The sequence below is a fragment of the Plecotus auritus genome (assembly GCF_963455305.1).
Source record: "Plecotus auritus genome assembly, chromosome: 8".
NCBI lineage: Eukaryota > Metazoa > Chordata > Mammalia > Chiroptera > Vespertilionidae > Plecotus > Plecotus auritus.
Genome location: NC_137782.1, coordinates 21534629 through 21558683, shown reverse-complemented (window position 1 = coordinate 21558683; position 24055 = coordinate 21534629). Strand labels below are relative to the sequence as shown.

General features: G+C 45.3%; 1 protein-coding gene across 1 annotated transcript; it reads right to left on the bottom strand.

The window, feature by feature from the left end:
- Positions 1-761: 761 nt before the first annotated feature.
- Positions 762-23364, bottom strand: FAM83D (family with sequence similarity 83 member D). Its single transcript, XM_080683931.1, has 4 exons — positions 22792-23364; positions 8845-9012; positions 4272-4396; positions 762-2193 (listed from the first exon to the last, which is right to left on the bottom strand). The coding sequence occupies exons 1-4, from the start codon at positions 23353-23355 to the stop codon at positions 1221-1223; spliced, it is 1830 nt and encodes a 609-aa protein (XP_080540057.1). The 5' UTR covers positions 23356-23364; the 3' UTR covers positions 762-1220.
- Positions 23365-24055: the final 691 nt, after the last annotated feature.

Sequence of the window (24055 nt, the reverse complement as noted above, 5' to 3'; positions counted from 1 at the left end):
ACACTGCAGGTGTACTCATGATCTGGGTGCATCAGCAAATGTCTACATGGCGGACAACACTCTCTCCTATTAAAACCTCTTTTGCCACTCTGTTGACTAATGAGTTTGCCCACCACTGCTCTAGCCAGATCAGACAAAGGAAGCCATCATTTAACTCTCTTCCTTTAGTCTGTCTATGCAAATGAGACTAGACAAAAACAGGATTCCACAATCAGACTAACCCTGATTAGCAGGGTGTAGAAACCAGTTGCATTACCTGCCAATGAACTAGGAATCTGGGATAATTATCAGTGTCTTCTTTGCCCCTATTCCAGGATATTAGATTGCTAAATCATTGTCAATACACCCATCTGATGAAATTATGCCCATGGGGCCACTACAGTTAATATCAGCGATGAATCCAGAAATGCAACTAAGGCCTTCTTTGGCAGAGAAGCAGAGAACCAAGGTCACTGTCTAAATAGCTCAAGCTTTTTCTTTGAAAAGAGACAGCTAGAGTCACATAAAAAGACCTACGATTTCTGACAAGTGTACTCATTCAAACTATAGAGAGAGTAACATCAATATTCATAATGCTAAGGAAGGGGTGACCCTGATGCTTGCTTTTTTATGTCTTCTAACTTTTAAGTGAATATTTTCCTTTACAATTTGGATCATGTACTTTTTCTCCACGCAAAAATAGCTATTAGGTGCATTTCTTGTGACATACTCCCAGAGTTAGAGAGAAAAATGCCTTAAAGAAAAAAAGGTACTCAAGCAATCACCAAATAAAAGTTGTTTATATTTAGTTAATACTAAGAACACAGATATCCTAAAGAAGAGACAATTTAAGAAACCATTTATTCTACACAGGATTTTGACCATAAAAACTAGTGATTCAAAGCTCTAAAACAGAAGAACACACAAATCTAGGAAAATGCAAAACATTTTATCTCTTCCCAGAATTTACCTCTTTAAAAGATACCAATGTTAAAAATGTGCAAAGAAACTGTACCCATAGTGTTTAAATCATAAAACCAATAGACAGTTTATATATGACAAAAACAAAATTAAAGCATGTAAAATAATGTGCAGTTTATAGAATTCAAAGAAAATCAGGGTGACTAAAAGTCAGGCAAAAGAAAAACAATTAGGGACAGGAGACATTTTGCAGAGCAGGATGCTCTGATGATGTCTATTGCAAGCCTGGAGGAACCCAGGGGGCTCTGAACACCGAGCAGTCACTGATAGGAGGGATAGAGGGTAATATCTCGAATAGCCAGTAAATTAATTGGTGCTCTGGTAAAATTTCCAGAATTAAAGCCAATATAGTTCTCAGTAAGAACTGTTCTCCCTGACAACGTGGCCAGCATATGGTGGAGCCGGGACCTGATGGCAGAAAAGTGAAACTGCCGCTCTTTATTCAAGTTTCTAAATGAGTCAAAGTGGGGGGTGCCCCAGAACTTGGAGTGTCCAGGAAGGATGAGGTCAGTGGTTCTGATGGCAGTCTGGGAGCCAATAGAGCTTGCCACAGAGCCTTGGGAAGACAGTGAGGAGTACGATTTCAAACTGGACGATCTCGAGACAGACATCTTTGATACAGGTGAGCCTTCTTTAGACTGGGTTCCCTGAGAAAAGACAACATTCTCGTCCACATCCGTCTGGGTGGTGGCCGACATAAACCGAACCATGGTTTGGGAGCTCGCTGCCCTGGTGGCAACTGTGGTTTGGGTCCCAGCACTAGTTATGGCGGTGCAGGTTTGTGTTCCCGAGTCACTCACGCTCACCACTGGCGTCTCTTCTCCTGGCTCTGTCTGAGTGGCAGCATCAGTCACCTTTCCACCTTCTGGTTCTTCCTTGTGGCTGTTAAAGTAGTCTTCCTCACTGATGGTGGAAGACTCAGAGTCGTGGCGCCTGGCCTCTGCCCTGTCCTTGGTGGGTGCCCCACACAACAGCTCGGCCTTCTTGGGGGTGCTTGAGAGCCTGGCCAGCCGCTGCCGCAGCAGATTGCCCAACGTGAGCTCCTTAGACGATGGTTTCCGGTCAACTAGATGGTCAAACTTGCCGCTGATCTGGAAGCTGGACAGGAGTTTGGAGCTGATGGGCTTTGATTGCGCATACAGGATTCGGAACTCCAGATCAAAGTGTTCAACCACTTGGCCGGACAGAATGACCAAATTACTGCTATTTAATTTGCCATCTGTCCATGTAAAACTTGAGGATTAAAAACAAACAGACGCTGGTAAGAATAAGCAACTTTAGTCTTTTCTTATGTCAATCTGAGTAATAAAGCCCAGATATCCTGCTACCTAAGATTCATAACTATGATGACAGCATACCTATCATGTAGCGTAAATTCAGCCTCAACAAAGGCATATGAGATATATAGGTTAACGTAAAAGTTAAAAGACCAACTGTTTAACCAACACACTAAAACCTACACATCTTCAGCCTCAGTTTTTAAAAACTAGAAAGGATTTCTAAAATATTTGGCCAGTGCCATTTTCGAAGTGAGGAAACAGCTAGTGATTTCATAGCAGGAAACTGTGGTAGACCCCAGACCAGGCCCAGTCCTTAAGTATGGCCAGTGCAGTGCTGTTATTCTAACCATGACGCTGTTGCTGGAAGCACATTCAGAGCTGAGTAGGCCATGTGCCCCTGACTGTCCAGCATCCCTCCTCCTTCCTCTTGGTGACAGAACCCACGTCCACCCTAGCTAAGAAGGTCTTCATTTATGCACCTCTCCAATTACAAGAGCATATTACCAGGATGGCCAGACTATCCTCTCCCCTTGGATACGGGGAGCTACCCAGGGTGGGCATGTGACCCACCTCAGGCCAAGTGATTTTTCAAGGATTAAAAGCAGTGCTGAGAGAAATAAAGTCTCTCTCTTTGGGAGACAGCTATGAAAGGCCACAAGCTATGAAACCTGGATCTATGCCTTCAAATGGAGAGCTGACTGAGAATAAAGACCAACTGGAGAAAAGCAGAACCAGAAGACAGTGTTCAGATAAATGGATGGCCTCTAGGTCAAGAAGAGCTGAAAACCTTTCGACACTACTAAGTCACAGGAGTCAAAAAATTCCATCTGCATAGTTTGAGTTAGCTTTCTGCACTTGCAATCACCCCACTGAGAGAGAAAAGTCTTTTGAAAACCCTCAATGGGATCACCTATCTAATACCAGGATTATAAAAATGTCCACAACAAATGAAAGCTATCATCATCTGCATCCTCAATGGTAGCATACTGCATTTGTAGAGGGTGGTTTTTATATTTTAGAATAGCCAAAATCCAGTTGAGCTAAGTTTGGCTAATACAGATCAATCCTACTTTGGGTGAAAAATCTAGATTCCTCCAGTTATTTAAAATTTCTTATGAAAGGAAGTTTCAAGGAAAAGCATGAATTTTCCCCCAGCATTGAAGGTACTGTTTGAGAAGAAAGGCATCAAGGCTTTCTTCATCTTACCGCCTTCATCGTCCACAAATCTTTCCATGCCCACCTTTACCCAGGGCTGACACATAATTATCACCCAGGAATGTGTGTTTCTTCAAAAATGAGTTTTTCATTTTTAAACACTACAGACACACCTCATGCACCCCACCCCATCAGACGATCAAATGCAGAGCTGGCCAAACATCGAAGCCGCAGGAGAAAAAATGGCATGTCTTAACTCCTGGAGATTAGTGTTAACCACTCATTACCTCCACCCTCTATTCAACTTCTCTGCATTCTCCCTTAAGATGCCGTTGCCAATGTGAGACTTCAAAGGTGGAGCCAGAAGATGGATCAGTACTTTCTAAAGCACTAGATTACAAGGCTTGAAGCAAGGTGAAAGAGTTACGTGTAAGCTGACAGCTTCAGCTCTGCCCTCTACTCTGATGCCCATGGCTGAGATTGCCCTTACCACCAAGTGAGCAGGGACAAGGCGTTCAAAGTACCCAGGAACCAGACTTGAAACTGGTCCTGTCACTGTTATTCCTAATTCATCCACTGTGGGCCTAGCTGCGGCTTGAATCTAGGACTTGCTCACTGTCGGGTCTCCAGACAAATTTCGACCTCTGTACTTCAGTTCTGTGGACCACAGGGCAGGGGAGGTGACCCCAACCTCAACTACCTTCCGTAGGAGGAGGCACTGATTAACCTACTCACACACAGATGCACACATCTCAGAATGCCTGGCCATAAAGCCTGGGGTTGGGGGAGTGGGAGGGTGAGAAAGCTTTTGCCTTTACATAGCATGCTTCTCCTAAAAAATTTAGATTAATAAGCATGGACAGGTAAGAAACTTACCTGTAGGAGCCTGTAGCCACTCGAATGCCATCAATCAATGTGAACTTTTCATGAACCTTCCCAACAATTTTAGTTCCTGACCTTGCATAGTAGATATTTCCTGTAATAGTCCGAACTGTCATCAGCTGTTGGCAGGAGAGTGTGGAAAAAAGAAATGAACAATCTAGTGAACAAATGATTAAGACATGAGGGCTTAGTTTAGAATTCCCAAACAGACAAATTTATTGGCCAATGAGTGGTTCACAGCCACCATTCAGGAGCTCAAGTAATGTTGCTTCACATTTAGTCCAGCTTCTCATATGCCCATATCTTATATTTACTTTTGAGATCCTTAGTTCATGTGTACATGTGCTCTAAAAGAAGACTCACTTTTTGATGATACTAAACAATAGAATCTAAGAAATAATTTTTTAAATAAAACATGGGGGATTAAATTATCAAAGGAAACACACTAGTAATAAATAACATCAAAACAAAGGTTTAAAGAAGCTAAGTTGATATTTCTATTTCTTTTGTCTAATAGAATCACCAGTAAATAAAAGACCATCCTCACCCACACACAACAATGGGTCTAGAGAACATACGATGAGCCTTTTCTAATACAGGACTTGAGGCAGCAAACATTCATATCACATGTGGCTTAATCAGCAATGTCATATTTTCTACAAGTATGTATTTATCAGAAAGGTACAATGGAATCATACTGGGGTTATATACTGCATGTATATGCATAATTATCTTTGTAAAATGACACACGTAAATGTATATACAATGGTATGCAAAATACTAAGACAATCTGCATTCTTTGGGGCAGATCAGTAGCTAAATATTTTTAGAAATCTTACACATTCAAATTAAATGTTTAAGGTTTTTGTTTGACTCTCTCATTCATTCTACAAACAAAGAAAGCCCCTATGTGCCGGGCTTTGAGATAATAGATACAAGGCATGTCTCTTGTGATAAGGCACGCTCCTGACCTGCAAGGACTAGACAGGAGAGAGAAAAGTAATGAATGATTAAAAACTATAGCAAGACTAAATCATCCAGAGAAGTGAAAATCTATGTCTACACAAAAACTTGTACACAAATATTCATAGTATCCATTCATAACAACAAAAGACTGGAAATTATTCTAATGCTTTTCAGTGGATGAACAGTTAAACAACCATACCATGATACTACTCAGCAATTAAAAGGAACAAACTATTGATACACACAACAATTTGGATGGATCTCAAGGGCTTTATGCTGAGGGAAAAAAGCCAATATCAAAAGGTCAGATACTACATGGTTCCATTTAAGTAACATTCTCTAAATGACAAAATTATAGAGATGGGAAACAAGTTAGTGATTTCCAGGGTTAAAGATGGTAGGAGGAGGGTAGAGAGGGGAGTAGATGTGACTATAAAGGTGTAGTATGAGGGAGATCTCAATGGTACAGAATAGCTCTGTATCTTGATGGTGGTGGTGGTTACTCATATGTACACATGACAAAATGGCATAGAACCCATGTCCATTTCCAGCTTTTGCTACCTATAATAATAAGAGCATAATATGCTAGTTAGGCCCAAACTGGTTTGGCTCAGTGGATAGAGCGTCGGCCTGTGTACTCAAGGGTCCCAGGTTCGATTCCGGTCAAGGGCATGTACCTTGGCTGCAGGCACATCTCCAGTAGGGGGTGTTCAGGAGGCAGCTGATTGATGTTTCTCTCTCATCAATGTTTCTAACTCTCTCTCCCTCTCCCTTCCGCTCTGTAAAAAAATCAATAAAATATATTTTTAAAAAATATATGCTAATTAGACCGGACGTTCTTTCGGACGAAGCTGGGGCTGTGAGGGAAGCCCGGGTCCCGGGTGCCTGCCAGCAGCCGGAGGGACGGAGGGAAGCCCGGGTCCCGGGTGCCAGAGGGAAGCAGGTGCCGGCAGCTGGGGGAAGGAAGGCCTAGTCTTGCACAAATTTCGTGCATTGGGCCTCTAGTTGTACTATAAGTTACATAGACATAACCATTGGGGAAAACTGGGTGAAGGATCCATGAAAACGTCTGTATTATCTGCAATCCGTATGAATCTATCACTTCAAAAATAAAAACAAAAGTCAAACCAAAGAAAACTATGGCAACACATAATATCACTTCAATGGTATTCTTACCAAAATGCATGATCTGAATTTAACCATGAGGAAGCATCAGAAACCTAAATTCTACAGAAAACTGGCTAGTGTTCTTCAAAAGTGTCAAGACCCTAAAAGACAAAGGAGGAACAGTTCAGGATGAGAGGAAGCAAAGGAGACATGACAACTATATGCCAGCTACGGTCCTGGATTGAATCCTGGACAAGAAAAAGCACTTCCATGGAATGATTAGTGAAATTTATGAGATCTGTAACTCAGATAATAGTATTATATAAAGTTTATTTCTTGATTTTCAAATTTGTACTGGGATCTGTAAGATGTTAACATTTAGAGAACTTGGGCAAAGAATATTCATGAATTTCTTATATTGTTTTTGTAACTCCTTTGTAAATCATAAATTATTTTAAAATGGAAATTAATTTTTTTAAAAAAGGTAGTAACTTCCACAGAGGTACATATGGAGCTGGCAGGGGAGGGCTTTCTGGAGAAGGTAATGGTTCCTAAGCAGAGCTTCAAAGGATCAACATATAATAAAAAGCATAAAAAGTATCACTATGGGCAGATTTAGGCCTGATTTTGTGCATCTTTCTCTTTGGCCCTTACATCAGAATGTTTTACAGGCTTCTGTGATTGTGGCCAAAGCACTTTTGAGGCCTATACACAAATGTGTGACCAAGTTCCTACAGACAGGACACCCAATATCTGAACCAGTTGCAGAGCCAGGGCCTGGGGGCGGGAAGTCAGCCCTGACTTGGTGAGGGCACATGTTCACCAGCATAGACACACCCGGGTGTGAGAAGCAGCCAGCAAAGACGATGCTTCCCTAGGAATGAGTTAAGACATGATGAAAATTGGTGAGGCCAGAGGTACAGACCTCCTTCCAACTTCTCCTACAGACATAAAAGACAACCTTAAAGATACCAACCAGCACTGGGCAACTGAGTAGGCAGACAGTACTCCTAGATTTCTGCCAAGTAGATGACTCACAGACAATCACTTGACCAAAGTGGTGGCTAGAACTAATCTGTGATTTTCCTGCTGCTAACACATCACCTTAATTACAGAACGAGTGCCTGGAAATTAAACAGTGATGCCTTCAATTTCCTCACCTGGCTCTCTGTGAGCAGTCATAGATGAACATTTGGCTACAGGACAATGTACTTTTCCATGCCTGATTTGCATATTCCTTGGGTTGACCTGATCTCATTTGTTATTTGATTGTTGGGTCACATGGCTGGTTCATTTCTTTGAGTCTCCACGCTACAATCCTACCTCCACCATGATTTGCTTTGTAGCATTAGCAACAAGTTGAAAATGACCTAATTAAACCCAATCCTCAGTTTCCTCATTAGGGAAAACAACCAACAAGAACTCTGTGGGAGAAGTTAAATAGTTAAAATTTTGCAAAACCAAAATTGCTTGATAATAACAAGGCAGTAACTGTATGTCCCATATGCAATAAGCCATATTTTTTGTTCATTTTGCTATTTTATTTCCAGTACCTAGAAGAGTTCATAGTAGGTGCTTATAAGTGATGAACTAAGTTGATAAATTAAATTCTGAAGCTCACAGGTTAAGTTGATTGAAAAAAAAAAAAAAGAATGGTATAATAAGTATGACTATTTTTCTTGCCTCTTTCCACTAAAGAGAGCAAGCTAGTTAAGTTGTATAACCTTAGATTTTTTAAAAACGTATTTTTATTGATTTCAGAGAGGAGGGGAGAAGGGGAGAGAGAGATAGAAATATCAATGCTGAGAGAGAATCATGGATGGGCTGCATCCTGCATGCCCCCTACTGGGGATCGAGCCCGCAATCCAGGCATGTGCCCTTGACAGGAATAGAACCTGGGACACTTCAGTCTGCAGGCCAACGCTCTATCCACTGATTCAAACCAGCCAGGGCTTACCTTATATTTAAATACAGTCATGCTCAGAGCAAAGGACATAAAAAGCCTAATTTTATAGAGACATGAGAGACACCATGGGACAATGATGGCAGATGGCGAGTCAAACCCCAGTCCCACTAACTTTCCAGTTGTAGACACTGGGTTCTCTGTGTCACCCCTTCCTGCCACTTACTCGATAAGGCTTCTGTGAGGATTAAATTGAATAACATTTGTCAAGAGCCTAGGCCAGTGCCAAGGACACCATAAATGGCGGTCATTATGATTAAATGAGAACCTGCCAGCACTACAGTCAAAAGCAGCAGCATCCAAGGCAGCCTCTTGACATGGCAGTCAGGCTCCTAGTTAGGAGGCAGCATGATGTGAGGGAGGGACCAAGACTTGAATCCTGACTGCCGTTTCTTTTCTGTGAGACTTCAGGCAAATCACCTTGCTCATGGCCTCAGTTCCCTCTCTTATAATGGGGATACCACCACCAACTGCTATGTAGATAGGTCCTATTTTTTATTGTGGTGAAATCAGACACAGTGTAACACAAACCTTTTCTTGTTCAGGATGAACTTTCAGATCCATACACATATCTAAAAACTGAGAGAGCAGAGCCTGGTCCAGCAGGATGTATACAGCAACTCCCTGTTTCCGACATATTTCCTGCAGGTCTCTGAAGATGTCGATGTCTGTGAATACATCCATCACCACAGCAATCACCTGCAGGGTCAGGGTGAGGAAGGGCAAGCTGTCAGCTCATACCACCACCATCTGCAGCTCCTTGTCTGGACTCTGGACCCTATCTCATAGCTGGGAAAGGATCCCCATCCTATGATATCCTTCCTTCTCCTCCTGCAGTATTGATTTTCCCCTCACTGTGGACTCCCCTCCATCTCCAAAGACACTGTGGTCACTGTATCCTACAAATCTGGACTTGGCCTAGCTAACCCTCCCAACTGCCTCCTAGCCACTTCCCTCCACACTGGCTAATTTCTCAGAAACATACATTAATCCAATGCCCTGCCCTCCTATGATCCTATTCCATTCAACTTCTCTTCTTTTACTAAACCCCCTTCCCGTCCTATAGGCTCAGCTCAGACCAGCAAGCTGTCTAGACTCTGTGGCTAACACACCATTCCCTTAGGCCTATTGCTTCCACACTGGCTTCAGTTTCCTGTCTGTAAAAGTAAAAAAAAAACACACACAAAAAAAACCCTTAGATTCTCTGAGGCCCTTTCTGGGTGTAGCATTCTCTAAGTCTGTGATTTTGAGTGTTGTCTGATTTTGGATCACAAGCTCTGAGTTTTTGTTACAACTGAGACAGGCTCACCCCATCCACCACCAACTCGGAGCTTGGAAATGACCATACCAGGCAAGCAGATCCTCCCACTTGTGCCTCTAACACTGATACCAAATCTTCATAATGTTCTACTCCCTCCAGTAGTCAGGATCCAACCAAATGGCTCCCACAGCACCAGTCTCCCCTCTATAAAAGGTGGTCTCTAGTTCTTGATTATCTATCTGTCCACAGTATAAGTCACAAGAACAGGAATGTGGAAATATATCCTAAGGATTCTGTCCTGAAGCTTGACCAGTCCTTTCTTCTCCCCGTTAGACTACAGTTAAGAGATGCCTCAGTCAGGTAGCTTTGAGAAAATTACAGCTGTTTCCAATGTCTGTATCCTTAGCTACAAAATGGGTTAGTGAGAACTAAATTATTATGTTACATGAAATGCAAGGCACAAAAGATCTCTTAAGTATCTGTTCATTGAATCACTTTACTAGTCCATAGTTTGAGCTATCCAGACAGTTCAACACAGGGAGGCATCCGCCAGCTCCCAGCTTTCCTTGCTAAAGAGGGACTGCTCCAGACACAAAGCCTCTAACCATACCCTTTGCAGGTTTAAACCATGGCTCTCAGGTAACTCCTGTAGGGCCCTGGGGATGTAAAACATCCAGGCTAGAAACAAGTCCCTGCAAATGGAGTCATAAGTGGGGGTGTAAGCTAAGAAAACTGTTCCCCGAAGCCAAGGCTTGGAGCCTTTTACAGTCTGCGGCAATGAGGGCTTCTCTCTCCTCCCAACCTTAACAGTAAAAATGACTTTTATAATCACATTAACTCTTTGTTTTGAACGTTAAAGTATTTACAGGTCTTACATCTATGGGAGCAGAGGCATTTGAATGGGACTGATTCAATCTCTGGCTTGAGAGGATTCAGAATAGTACCTAACAGTATTTACCCCTTAATTATTTGGGGGGTAGGGGAAGAGGTTAAAGAAGTACAGAGACAGAAAGGCAATTATGCTGTCTTTCTCTAATACCCAGAGTCTCATCTACTAGGAGGAGGGACCTTGAAATGCCAGCTCCTGGGAAGTCACTGCTATGAGAAAATCTGGAAAGATCAATTTATCTCTCTAGCTGCTTCTCCCCTCCCCAATTTTTAACTTTATTTTTATTGCTGACACTATTACAGATGTACCTATTTCCCACCCTTTGTGCACCTCCACGCAGCCCCGGAATCTTCCCCGATCTGGATGAAACCCCAGCTGTGAGTTATTCTTGGTAAAGGGTACAGGGAAACTCACTGGGCACAGCAATTTAAAAAATAAAAGAGTTTTTTCTGAATTGGGGGCATCTTCAGAAGTCTATATCCTCTGGTGGATTTTTATACGGCCTATCTGCAGTTGTATCTACCCCATGCATTGAGGTCACATAGCAATAGTTAAAAGGCAGAAAAAGCCTGGGCACACAAATCCCAGTTCTGTGGTTTACTAGTTTTGTGACCCTGGGCAAACTGCTCAATGTCTTTGAGCTTTGTTTTCCTCCTCTGGCAGATACGGATAATATCAGCATCTACGTCAAAGGGCTGTTGTGAGGATTAAATGAGACAAAGCCTGGAAGGGGCTCAGGCTTGAAACTGGTGTTCAATTATGCAGTCAGCTACTTCGAGCTGAATCCTTGTACTAGGCAGAAAGGCGTCTGTAAAGAATTTGACCTAGACACAACTTATCTGCAAAGAGAGGACATGGGTGCGGGGAAGAGAAATGATATGTACTGTTAGAGGCAATGAGATTAGGGGACACTATGGAGAGCAGGGACAGTAGAGCATCTGCCCTGCAGTGGTGGACGCACCACAGGCACTCACTGTTTACCAGATAAGAGCAGAGAAGATTTCTGGAGGAGAGGACATTTGGGCTGAGTCACAAATAAGGACAATATCTGGAGAGGGGAAAAGTGAAGGGGAGGACATTCTGGCAGGAAGCCACGTGAGGACAGAGGAAGAAGTAGGAAACAATGGGGTATGTACCAGTTTGGCTGGCACGTAGAGTATGCACAAAAGGGAGCAACAGGACATGACTGAGAGGTCAAAGAGCAAGATCACAGAAGGCCTTGAATGCCAACCAAGGCAATGGAGGGAAAGGGGTTTAAGAAGAGTAATGAGTTCAAAGTGAAGACCACAACAGACTGAAGAAGCTGATGCTGGAAGAAAGGAAGGGGTAGGCTGGAGATCTGGCCCCACCTCCTCCAACTCAGGTCCTTGTACCCAAGTGCCCAAAACACAGCAGGCACTTACTTTTAGGTTCGGCAAGCATTTAAGAACACTTTATTTTTTAAATGTGATAGAGGTTTTGATGATGGAAGCAATGAGGATTAAAGAGGAAAGGGGCCATGGGAGAGCAAAGCAATGGACTGCATGGACTAGAAGAGGAAAGAAGAGGGAAGGAAGGGTGGGAAGAGGCAGAGGAAGATTCAGGTTTACATAAACAGCAAACAGAAAAAGAAAGAAGCTTGAGGAGAAGCTTCAAAACTGGCAGTAAGAGAGGTGGGGGAAATAAGAGATCAACTGAAGGACTTATATGCATGCATACAAGAGTAACCAACAGATGCAAAACATTGGGAGGTGAGGGCATTTATGGGAGTGGGGTGGGGGGGCAATGGTAAGATATGTACACATATAATACCTTAATAAAATAAAATAAAATAAAATAAAAATAAAATAAAATAAAATAAAAAACAGGCAGTAAAACCTTCATGGGGGGTTCTATACAGGTGTAAGAATGAGAGTAAAGCTCACAAGAGAAAGCTAGAGGAACAGAGATACCTACTTGCTTCTCTTATATCCCACTATTCCTTCAAACATCCAGTGAGCCAACCATAAGCCTGGAATGGCACTGGGCTTTGAGGACCAAGGGTCAATCAATGTCCTCAAGAAACCCTACTACTGAGGGACACAGGAGATGAGTCAGGGTTCAGACAGTGTGATGGGACCAATGGACATGCACCAAGGAAGCCAGCCCAGCTGGCCAGGTTAGAGAAGGTTGAGAACTGCTGGAGGCAGGGACTCAGGAGCAGGGCCATTGGTATAAATCACCTGCCAAACAGAATGTAGAGTCACAACTCCATAAAACAACGGTACAAACAATAGCTTTGTTAGGTTTCACCGGTTGCTTTTAAAGCCTCAACCCTTCCTGTGTGTACTGAAAATAACTGGTTTGAATGCTGGTCCCCAGCACCCACAGGGTATTTAGAGGATAGACAGAGGCATTTCTTCCTGACTCCCCTGTACCCTTACTAGAGCAGAACTCTTTTTTTAAAGTATGTTTTTATTGATTTTTTATAGAAAGAGGAAGGGAGGAGAAAAGATAGAAACATTGATGATAGAGAAACATAGATCAGCTGCCTCCTGCACACCCTCTACTGTGGATCAAGCCCACAACTTGGGCATATGCCCTGATGAAGAATCGAACCAGCGACCTCTGTGGTGCATGGGACAACGCTCAATCCACTGAGCCATGCCAGTTGGGCTAGAGCAGGACTCAAGACTTCTGTAGAAGGAGCAGCCCGCTACATTTAAGCCATCAGTAGGAAATCCCTCCTTCCTTCCTTCAATACCCAAGCCCTGCACCCCTATACTCTCCCTCCTCAGCCCCACCAGTCCCCATGCAACCAAGCTCTGCAGAGTAGAACTAGACCTGGGGCTTCTCAAATCTCTGAGGGAACAGTCTCTTCAGTGAGCCGAGCAATGACCTGGACTCATTCACTAGCCAGCCAAGTGCCAGCTTTCCAAGGCCAGACACATCTCCTAGGTGTTGGTGTTCATGCTGCAGGGCCCCAGAAGTACATCTGGACTTGACAGAGGCACAGAAACCAGTCACTGCTCCCTCCCTGAGGAATAATTCAGGGATGGACAAAGGAGAGACATCAGAAAGGTGGGCATCCCGCCCTGACCAGTTTGGCTCAGTGGATAGAGCGTCGGCCTGCAGACTGGGGGGGTCCCGGGTTCGGTTCCGGTCAAGGGCATGTACCTTGGTTGCGGGCACATCCCCAGTAGGGGGTGTGCAGGAGGCGGCTGATTGATGTTTCTCTCTCATCAATGTTTCTGACTCTCTATCCCTCTCCCTTCCTCTCTGTAAAAAATCAATAAAATATATTTAAAAAAAAAAAAAAAAAGGTGGGCATCCCATGGCCATCAAGTGCCTGTATGATCACTGTGGGCCCTGCCCTGTCCCAGCCTCTGCTTCACAGAGCCTGCCCACTTTCTTAGGGCTAGAAACTCTGTAAGTGGTGACTTTTGAGAGTCTATTCCAGTTCTGGAGCAGCCACACCTGTCAATCCCACATCATCATCGCAGGTGACAAAGCCCCAAGCCTTACTCCACCCTACCAACTATCCCTTGCTGATTTATACCAAGGGACTTGGTGGTCCATGCAGTTAGAATAACAGTCTCAGGTATTCTTGGTCTTTAGGAAGGGCACAAAACCTGTTTATGCTACTTTTCACATAGAACTGGAATCTTTTCTACATGTCTTCTTGCACAAAAGCTCTAAAGAGATATCTAGATATTTCAAAACCCCATTAATTGTTATCCCCAATTTACAAATGAGAAAAATAAAGCTTGGAGAAGTTAGGTAACTCGTTCAAAGCAACACACTTAAGCAAATGCAGGAGCTGGAATTTCAGCTCAGGTCTGTGTGACTCCAGAGCTATGTGGTAAAGTGTTAAACTAAATATTACTCCAAACAAGTCTAGTAATGTTCAGTCTGCAAATGACTGAGAGCCTGGACTAAATCCTGAAAGGATCAGTAAAGTACCTGGGATCAAGCCCGCCACAGAGGATGATTACAAATAACATGCAATAAATCAGAGCAAATACTAAGGAAACTTGGAACTCCCTAGACAGTGGGCACCTTTTCTCTGAAGGTGCTACTGCTAATTCCAAATGGACTAAATCAGGATGTCTTGAGAAACAAAGATATTATGTGAACAGGCTATAGAATTAGACCTGGACATGGATCCTGGATCTTCCACTTTCAAGCACCATGTACCCTCTAGCAAGTTACTTAAGGTGCAAATAATACTGTCTATATGTTATAGTGTTTGAGGGTTCAGTCAATGAGAGAATTCATGTCAACATTTGATAGTTCCTGGCATAAAGAAAGCCCTCCTATGGCAGCTAATATTTAGTCCCAATTCTGCCACTACTTCTGGCCAAGTCATTCTACCCGAGCTGCCTCCTCAAACACGGCCCCTTCCAGCTCTAAAGTCTGATTCATACGCCCTCGATGGGCTGGGCTGGGAACTGACCCAGCACATGAGCAGCCTCAAGGGGCCACTCAGTCATTCCAGTTCTCATTCCAGTTCTTCCTCTGCGTGAAGCAGGATGTTTGTGTCAATCACCCCTTCCTATTGCACCTCAGTTTCCCTCCCTTCCCACCCATAGTAATAAAGCAAGGACACGTGTGCAACATGCTTGGAATTCTATCAAAATTCTGTGCACATTCAAAGATGCGTCAACCTAACCAGTGGTCAACATAGCCTGGCTGATGAATTCCTCACACTGACCACATGACACCCGAAGTCAATTTCCTTCAACTCCCTAGACCAGTGGTCGGCAAACTCATTAGTCAACAGAGCCAAATATCAACAGTACAATGATTGAAATTTCTTTTGAGAGCCAATTTTTTTTAAACTTAAACTTCTTCTAACGCTACTTCTTCAAGATAGACTCACCCAGGCCGTGGTATTTTGTGGAAGAGCCACACTCAAGGGGCCAGAGAGCCGCATGTGGCTCGCGAGCCACGGTTTGCCAACCACTGCCCTAGGGCACCAGCCACTTCTTCTGAAAATATTCTTGCTAAAAAAGCAAAAGATAGCCTTAGTGGGTTTGGCTCAGTGGATACAGCATTGGCCTGCAGACCAAAGGATCCAGGGTTTGATTCCAGACAAGGGCACGTACCTAGGTTGCAGGCTTCTCCCCGGCCTTTTTACCCTGATCGGGGTACGTGCAGGAGAGCAATCAATAGATGTGTTTCTCTCACATCAATGCTTGTCTTTCCCTCTCTCTTCCACTCTCTCTAAAAAGATCAATGTAAAAATATCCTCAGGCGAGGATTAACAATAAATAAATAAATAAATAAATAAATAAATAAATAAATAAATAAATAGGCAAAAGACATATTTTCCCTCAATTTCTTACAGCTTTTAATACAACAGCAATTCTCTCCTTGGAATTTCTTTAAAAAGCTTTAAACTATCATGATAACATCTCCAGGGTTTAATAAAAAGAAAACATAAATTTCCATAGCAAAACCTAATTTTGCCTGTGTTTTCTCTCTAGATTTCATAGGCTGTTCTTATAAAATTAACAATTCAAGTGTCAGATTGGAGTGTTGGTAGAGCCTCCACCTGCAGAAAGTGGCACAGTGCCTCTCCAGGAAGGCAGGGGGAGGGAGCCAGGTTTTCATTGGCCTTTAGAGGGACCGACCATACACACAGCTGCATTTCCTCTGTACTGTTCCAGCCTGAAGTATACAGGTGGGCTGGGTTTTTAGAAAGGGAAGGAAAAGCATCAAGAGATGGTTTTTTGTGGGGTTTTTTTGCGGGGGAAACGGTTGTGGGGGAGAGAGAAGGGCTTGTCGGTCAATCATTCTGAGTTATTTTTATTTTATAATTACAGAAAACATTTGCTTGGTTCCAAAATCCAATCTACAAAACAAGGTACATTCAGAGACCCTGGATTACATCCTTATTCCTTCCCTCCTTTTTCCTCCCTCCCCATTAAGATAATAATTTCAATTAGTTTTCAGTTTATTCTTCCATTTTTTAAATAAAAATACATATGTGTATGCATGCTTAAACATACTTAATATAAGTATGAGTATGTTTATACGTGTGTGTATATGTGTTCATATCCCTCTGCAGATAAAAGGCAGCATATGATACATTGTCCTAGATTAGTGCTGTCCAGCAGAATCTTCTGAGATGGCAGATGTTCTATATCTGTGCTGCCCAACAAGATAGGTACTAGCCACAAGTGGCTATTAAGTACTTGAAATGTGGCTAGTGGAATAGAGGAACTGCTTTTATCGTATTTCATTGTAATTCGTATAAATTTAAATTGCTACATGTGGTTAACGGCTACCGTATTGGTCACTGAAGTTCTAGACACTTCATACCAAAAAATGGGAGTTAGTCCTCATTCCTTTTCAGAGCTGCAGGACACTCCATTATGTAGAAGAGTAGGTTTACTCACCAACCCTCTCCTGGAGGGTGTTTGAGCTCTTCTGGGCTTTTACTATTAAATTAATGCTACAACAAATAACCTACTGCATATATTCATATTTTTGCCACTAAATTCCAGTGCAGAGGTTCTATCATTTGCATCAGGAATTTTAGAAAACCAGTACATACACACTACTTCTTTTTCTTGAGATAACTTATCCTATATCCACAAAATAATCCACAGCTTCTCTGATGGGTTTAAAGAGGAAAAAAAAAATAAAGAAATGAAATGGCAAGCAGAAAATAAAATGGTGGTTGCCAGGGGCTGGGAGGACAGAATAGGGAATTCAATAGGATATGGAGTTTCCATTTTGTAAGGAGAAAATGTTCTGGAGATATGTGGTGGTAATGGTTGCACAGCAATGTAATGTACTTAATGTACACTTAAAAAGTGGTAAATTTGCCTGGTCAGTGTGGCTCAATGGTTGAGCATCGACCTCTGAACCAGGACATCACTGTTCGATTCCTGGTCAGGGCACATGCCGGAGTTATGGCTCAATTCCCAGTAGGGGGCATGCAGGAGGCAGCTGATCAATGATTCTCTCTCACTGATGTTTCTATCTCTCCATTTTCCTCTCTGGGGGGGAAAATAAACATTGAAAAAAAAGTGGTAAATTTGTGATGTATATTGACCACAATTAAGAAGAAGAAATGCTGCTCAGCACCCTACCATGCACAGGACAGCCCCTTGGGACACAGAATTATCTGGCCCAAAATATCCACAGTGGCAAGGTTGAGAAAGTCTGCCCTACGTTGATATGAGCATCTGGAACAGAAACTGATCACACCACACAGGCTCTATTGTAACTAAGAGGAGAGTTGAGCAACATCAGGAGAGCCTCAATTCAGATACAACCTCATGCACACCAGGGGCCTCTGACAGATTCCTCAGCTGCCACTTGTCCTGGTAGGACTCTTGGTCAACACAATGACAGCATCTACTAATGCTCAGGTTATCAGAAGGATACCCAAGGATGTAGTCACAGCAAAAGTGCCTCTTTGAAGCAAAAGCACAAATGGAATAGGCAGCTGTTAAGAACGATGGCTCTGAGGAGTGAGGAACCTCCTGGGAAGATGAGCTTTGCCCATGCAGAAAGCAGGTCCAGCCCCATAGCCAGAGCAGAAGCACATGGCCAAATGAGGGCATGCCCCTGGTAAGGGGCATGAAGGAGGCAGCCAATCAATGTTTCTCTCTCCTTCTCCCTCTCCTTAAAAGTCAAAAAAATAAGATATTTAAAAAATACAATAGCACTGGCCAGTATGGCTCAATTGGTTGAGTGCCATCCCATGCACCAAAAGGTCAGCAAATTCTATTCCTGGTCAGGGCACATACCCAGGCTGAGGGTTTGATCCCCAGGCGGGGTGCATATGGGAAGCAACCGATTGACGTTTCTCTCTCACATCTCTCTGTCCCTATCCCTCTGAAATAAATAAATAAACCAGCCAACAAACAAACATTTAAAAAATACAATAGTGCAGGAGTAGATTTTGGAGTAGGTGTGTAAGGGGAAAATTCAATCTAGTTCAAAATTACCCTGAAAATTCCTTAGGAAGCAAACATCTCTGCTCTCAAAAAGTCCAAAGCAGCCCAGCCGGAGTGGCTCAGTGGTTGAATGTAGAGCTATGAACCAGGAGGTCACAGTTCAATTCCCCGTCAGGGCATATGCCCGGGTTGCAGGTTTGATCCCCCGTGTGAGATGTGCAGGAAGCAGCTGATCAATGACTCTCTCATCATTGATGTTTCTATCTCTCCCTGTTCCTTCCTCTCTGAAATCAATAAAAATATATTTTTTAGAAAGTCCAAAGCAGTCCATATCTTCTCCAGCTTTGGTGAAGCTCAACTGAGCACGAGGTAAATAGTCAGCTTGTATGCAGAAGCCATGTCGTAGATAAATCATGTTTTTTAAGCATCATACCTCACTTACTATGGCAGAACACCCACACTTTGAAAGGTACACGGAAACTGAGCCAATGGAGACTGGGAGAAGCTCCAGTCACACCTACTGTGGGATAAGTACTTGTTGCATGGAAAGGCAGGCAGAATCCCCAGAACTATTGCATTGTCACCCTTGGTACCCCTTCCCATCCCCCCCAAATGCATGTAGCTGAATGATCAAAGGTGCATATGATGGGTCTCCACAGTATCTTCTGAGGACCTCTTCCATGTCAAAACAGCTCAAAAAGCAGCATGAGTCCCGGATGAGGGTGAAACCTATCCCAGAATTGAACTGTCCATTCAGGCTACAAAACCAGAACTAGACACTGCCATTTACCAAATAACCTTGCTTTGTGCTTATGCCCAGTCTTCTTCCAGAAAAGGGCAGATTTAGTACTGTCATTGTCATTTTCTGTTCATAAGATATTTCATGTGGAAATTAAAAGTCCAAATCTTAAGAAACGGAAAAATCTTTAGCCTGTTGAAAACTACCAATGCAACAATCCTTCCTCACAGCACGGAGGACATGTGGAGCAGTAATTAAGAGCACGGGGTCAGGAGCCAGGCAGTCTTGGGCTTGAGCTCAGCTCTGTCCCCCATTAACTGCATGATCTTGAGCAAGTTACTTAACCTCTCTGTGCCTGGTCTCTTCTTAACTGTGGCTTCCTCCTAGGGCTGGGAGGGTTAAATAAGAGAATCCAGGAAAAGGGCTTAGCACAGAAACTGACCCATTAAAAGTGCTCAATCATCACCAAGTGTTTTTGCTACCACAGTGCAGATACAGAATGGCTTCTCATCTCATCGTGAAACTGAGACCTCATCTTCACAGTCTTTGCTGTCGCAGGTACCGGACTGCAAAGTATGTGGTCAAAGTGACACAGCCCCTCCTGTGTACACAACACACACCTCTACCCAGAACAACAGCACTGGACCAGCCACCAGATTAGCTCTCTATTACCTGTCTCCTTCATAAGCCTCTGTCCACCTGAGGACAAAAATGGCTCCTTATCTCCACATGGCACAGGCAGAGTGTGGTGGCTGACAATGGTTAACAGATGCTGTGCCTTAGTTTGAGTCCTGGCTCTGTCCTTCACCAGTTGTGAAATCTCGGCAATTCCATTACCTGCAAAATGGGATTACATGGAACAGTGCCTGGCAAAGAAAGCATTATGTTGTGTGTGTGTGTGTGTGTGTGTGTGTGTGTGTGTGTGTGTGTGTGTGTTTTTAAATAAAAGAGATGGTTTCTGAGACATCACATTTAGCAAGTCTCAAATTCAACTCATCTCCCTATCCATACCCCCAGCCTTATTTTTCTGTATTCTAATTTGGTAGCATCAAGCTAAAAAATCTCTATCCTCAACTCTTCCTATACCTTCTTCTCTTTGTCTTTGCCTACTCTCCTGTCCCCTCCCTCACTACTCTTCCAGGCCATCTAATGACCAAGTCCCATCAATCCTACCTAAAATTCACCTCCCTGCCCCAGCACTGCCTTATTAGCACAGACCTTCTTCTAACACATAGATCCCTCTGGTCCCCTCCTTACAACCACCCTGGATACCAGTCTCTAATGCACCCACCTACTGCAGGAACACCAAACTGATCGTGCTCCTCTCCTCCCTCTAAACCAGAGGTGGGCAAACTTTTTGACTCGAGGGTCACAATGGGTTCTTAAACTGGACCAAAGGGCCAGAACAAAAGCATGGATGGAGTGTTTGTGTGAACTAATATAAATTCAAAGTAAAGGAGCGGAGGGGAGAGCAAGAGAACCCTCCGCTCTTTCGGCTCCGCGGGCCAGATAGAACAGCCAAATGGGCCGGATCCGGCCCGCGGGCCGTAGTTTGCCCACGGCTGTACCTTCAAAGGCTCCCCAATGCTCCTTTAAGTAGTATGCAAAGCCTGACAGTCTGGCCCATGCCCCCCTCCAGCCTCCTCTCCTACCACTAACCCTCACATGCTTTCTGCTCCAGCTGTAAGGAACTTGGCTGCCTCCCAAACATGACAGGTCCTTTCACACTTCTGGGCCAGTCCCTGCCCTCTGGCCTGGCAAGCCCCACCACCCATCCTCTGGGATGCAGCTCCAAGGTCACCACACTCCTGAGAGGCTTTCTTTCTTCAGCCCCTCCCCTACTACCTGCAGCAACCTCACTGCTTCCCACCAGCAGACTCCCAAGTGCGGGCAAGGATCATGCCCTCCACCTGTGGCCCCAGCCCCTGACACAGTGTCTGATATACAGCAGACACTGAAAAAGCAAGTATTGGGCACATGGGAGACACACTGAAAATACTTACCAAATTTAAAGGTAATGTGCCAGTTATCAGTAAAAAATCACCCAGGTTCCAAATACAGAATCTTAAAGATTTTAGTGTGTGGCTGGATTAGGGCACAGAATGGAACAGGAGGTTCTACCCAGGAATGTCAGCATTACAGAATGCCCCAGGGCACAGCAGAGCCTGAGCGCCAGCAGCAAGTCCCTTCTAAAGCCAGCCTAAGAGTTTATAGACAGTTTTCCCTCTGGCATTAACTCCAGTGCCCCTTCACTACCACTAAAAATTAAAGCTGGGCAATAGGCTAGGGCAGTGGTCGGCAAACCGGCTCGCGAGCCACATGCGGCTCTTTGGCCCCTTGAGTGTGGCTCTTCCACAAAATACCACGTGCAGGCGCGCACGTACAGTGCGATTGAAACTTCGTGGCCCATGCGCAGAAGTCGGTTTTCGGCTCTCAAAAGAAATTTCAATCGTTGTACTGTTGATATTTGGCTCTGTTGACTAATGAGTTTGCCGACCACTGGGCAAGGGCAATCTCTCTCTTTTATGGAGACCTGTTCGTTTCTTTTCTCAAGTTCCAAGTCCTGGAGGTAAGCTTTGGGAATGCACACCAACCCCACAATCGAGCCTTTTTCTATCTTTTTAACCTCTCATTGAACTCCCAGTGTCAGCAGCATCAAAAGGACCCTCAGCACACTTGAAGCACTACAGAGCTGATACTGGCTTAGCTGGAGCTCACATCTACTCCCCCAAAGGACTAGCCTGTTGTATCCCCTACCCGCCACAACCCCATCATCAGGCAAAAAAGGCAGCCAGCATCAGGAACATTGGGGGACTAGGGGCTTGTTCCTGAAGTTGGCTATCTCAACTAGACTTGATGCACAGATATCGTAACTCAGTCACACTCAAGTGCCACCCCTAGCTAGTCTAGCTAAGGCCTAGTGCTTTACTGCCATGCTCCTGGCCGAGACTACCCACCTTGTGTGCTGCATTCTTCCTCCCTGACTGCCAGGTACCAAGCATCCCGCTGCAGTTCCATCCTGGCTGGTGAGACAAGACCTCCCTCCCCCTGCACCCCAATACCATGTCACACTAAGAGTCCAACAACCGCACCAAAACCGCTGTGAGTAGAGTCGACCTAAATGCAGGGGTCTGCATTTTAGGAAGCCACTGCTAACTGGGGCATCATCCAGCCTATGAAAAAGCAACTCCCTGCCCCACCCATTCACAGAGGGAGCAACTTTCTCCACACTCTGTATGTACTGCCACTCTTGTCTGTATTTGCTTTCTGCAATATGAGACAGGTGGAGGTGCCTAACAATAATAGATTCCTAATGGCCCACAGTTGTCCCTGGGGACAATCTTTCAGGAACTTTTCCCGAGCAACTCCTAAGTTAGAAGCCCTGAAAGTGGGATCTAGTGTTGGCTGACAGCCAGGAAAGTTGGGAATCTGGTTTGGTTTAACTAAAATTTGAAAATGGAGGTATTTATGGTCCCCTTTCCCAGGAGATGTGAATATTAGGAGCTGGAACTCAGGCACAATTCGATTCTTGGCGGCCGAGATTCCTTCCACTCTCCCCAACCATAAAGAGGGGCCAGGAGATCAGGAATTCGAGGGGTGATACACAGGGTGGGGCCCTGCGCTCCCAAGAGGCCTCAGTTGTCCATTCTTGAAGAGGGTCTCTGGTCCGACCCGGGACCGAGGCATCCCGAGGGACCCGGGCCGGGCCACTCACCTCCCGCGCCGAGCGGAGCTGCTGGCGCAGCGCGTCCTTGCAGCCGTAGGGGCCGCCGGCGCCCGCGCCACGGGGCTGGAAGTGCGCCTCGACGCGCGTGGCGCCGCGGTAGGCGCCCTGATAGAAGGCCGGCCAGCCGAGCTCCAGCAGCGGCGGCTCCAGGTCCGACTGCTCGGGGAAGTAGGTGCCGGACGAGCAGTCGTGTGACGAGCCGAAGGAGTCCTCGGCCTCCGCCGCCGCGCCCTCCTCGCGGGGCCGCTCGGCCGTGCGCAGAATGGAGCGCACCTCGTCGGGGTTCAGGAAGCGACCCAGGCGCTCCTGTCGCAGGAAGGCCGCGAAGGCGTCGGGGCCGCCCGCCACCAGCTCCTCGAGCGCCAGGCGCTGCGCTTCGCTGTACAGCTCAGCCAGGTTGGCCGGCCCGCACGGCGACAAGCAGGCGGCGGGCAGCTCGTCCAATCCCTCAGGCAACAAAGCCATGGCAGTGCTCAGACCGTACAGAGCTCGGAAGACAGAGGACGGGCAGATCTTTTTATAGCCCCTTTGAATCAAACCGGCCCGCGCCATTGGCCGCGCCGCCCCGCCCCGGCTTTCCCATTGGCTGTTTTCTCCTAACGGCGGTGTTCGGACGCAGTGCACGCCGCTACGGCCCGCCCCTTGACGTGCATTGGCTGCCTCGCGGCCAGGCCCCGCCCCGCGACTCCGCTTGGGCAGTGTTCCAGGTCTGCTCTGGTTCTGGGGTTGCTTCACGAAACTTAATTTTGGCGACTCTGTCCTGCTCCAAGGTAGTCGTTCCTGCTCGGGCCCCGCGGAGCACGGATCTCTTCACAGTCAGCTAAAGGAGGGACAGGCCTGATGGCCGCGTGGCCCCGGGTAGTGGCCCAGGCAGCGGAGCCCGAACTGAAGCCGGAGAGCCCAGCCCCTGCCATCCTAGCGCGCCCCCTGCCGGGCGGCCGTTCAAGGCCAGGTGCGATCAGACATAGGCACTTGGAGAGGCAGGCGCCTGCTCCCCAGGTACACTGACCACGGTGCTCCTGGGTTCTCAGAGCTTGGGCGTGACCAGCCATGTCTCCTGCATTTAATCATTCATTCAAAAATGGCGGTCTAGCCCTGACTGATCTGGCTCAGTGGATAGAGTGTCGGCCTGCGGACTCAAGGGTCCCAGGTTCGATTCCAGTCAAGGGCATGTACCTTGGTTGCGGGCACATCCCCAGTGGGGGGTGTGCAGGAGGCAGCTGATTGATGTTTCTCTCTCATCAATGTTTCT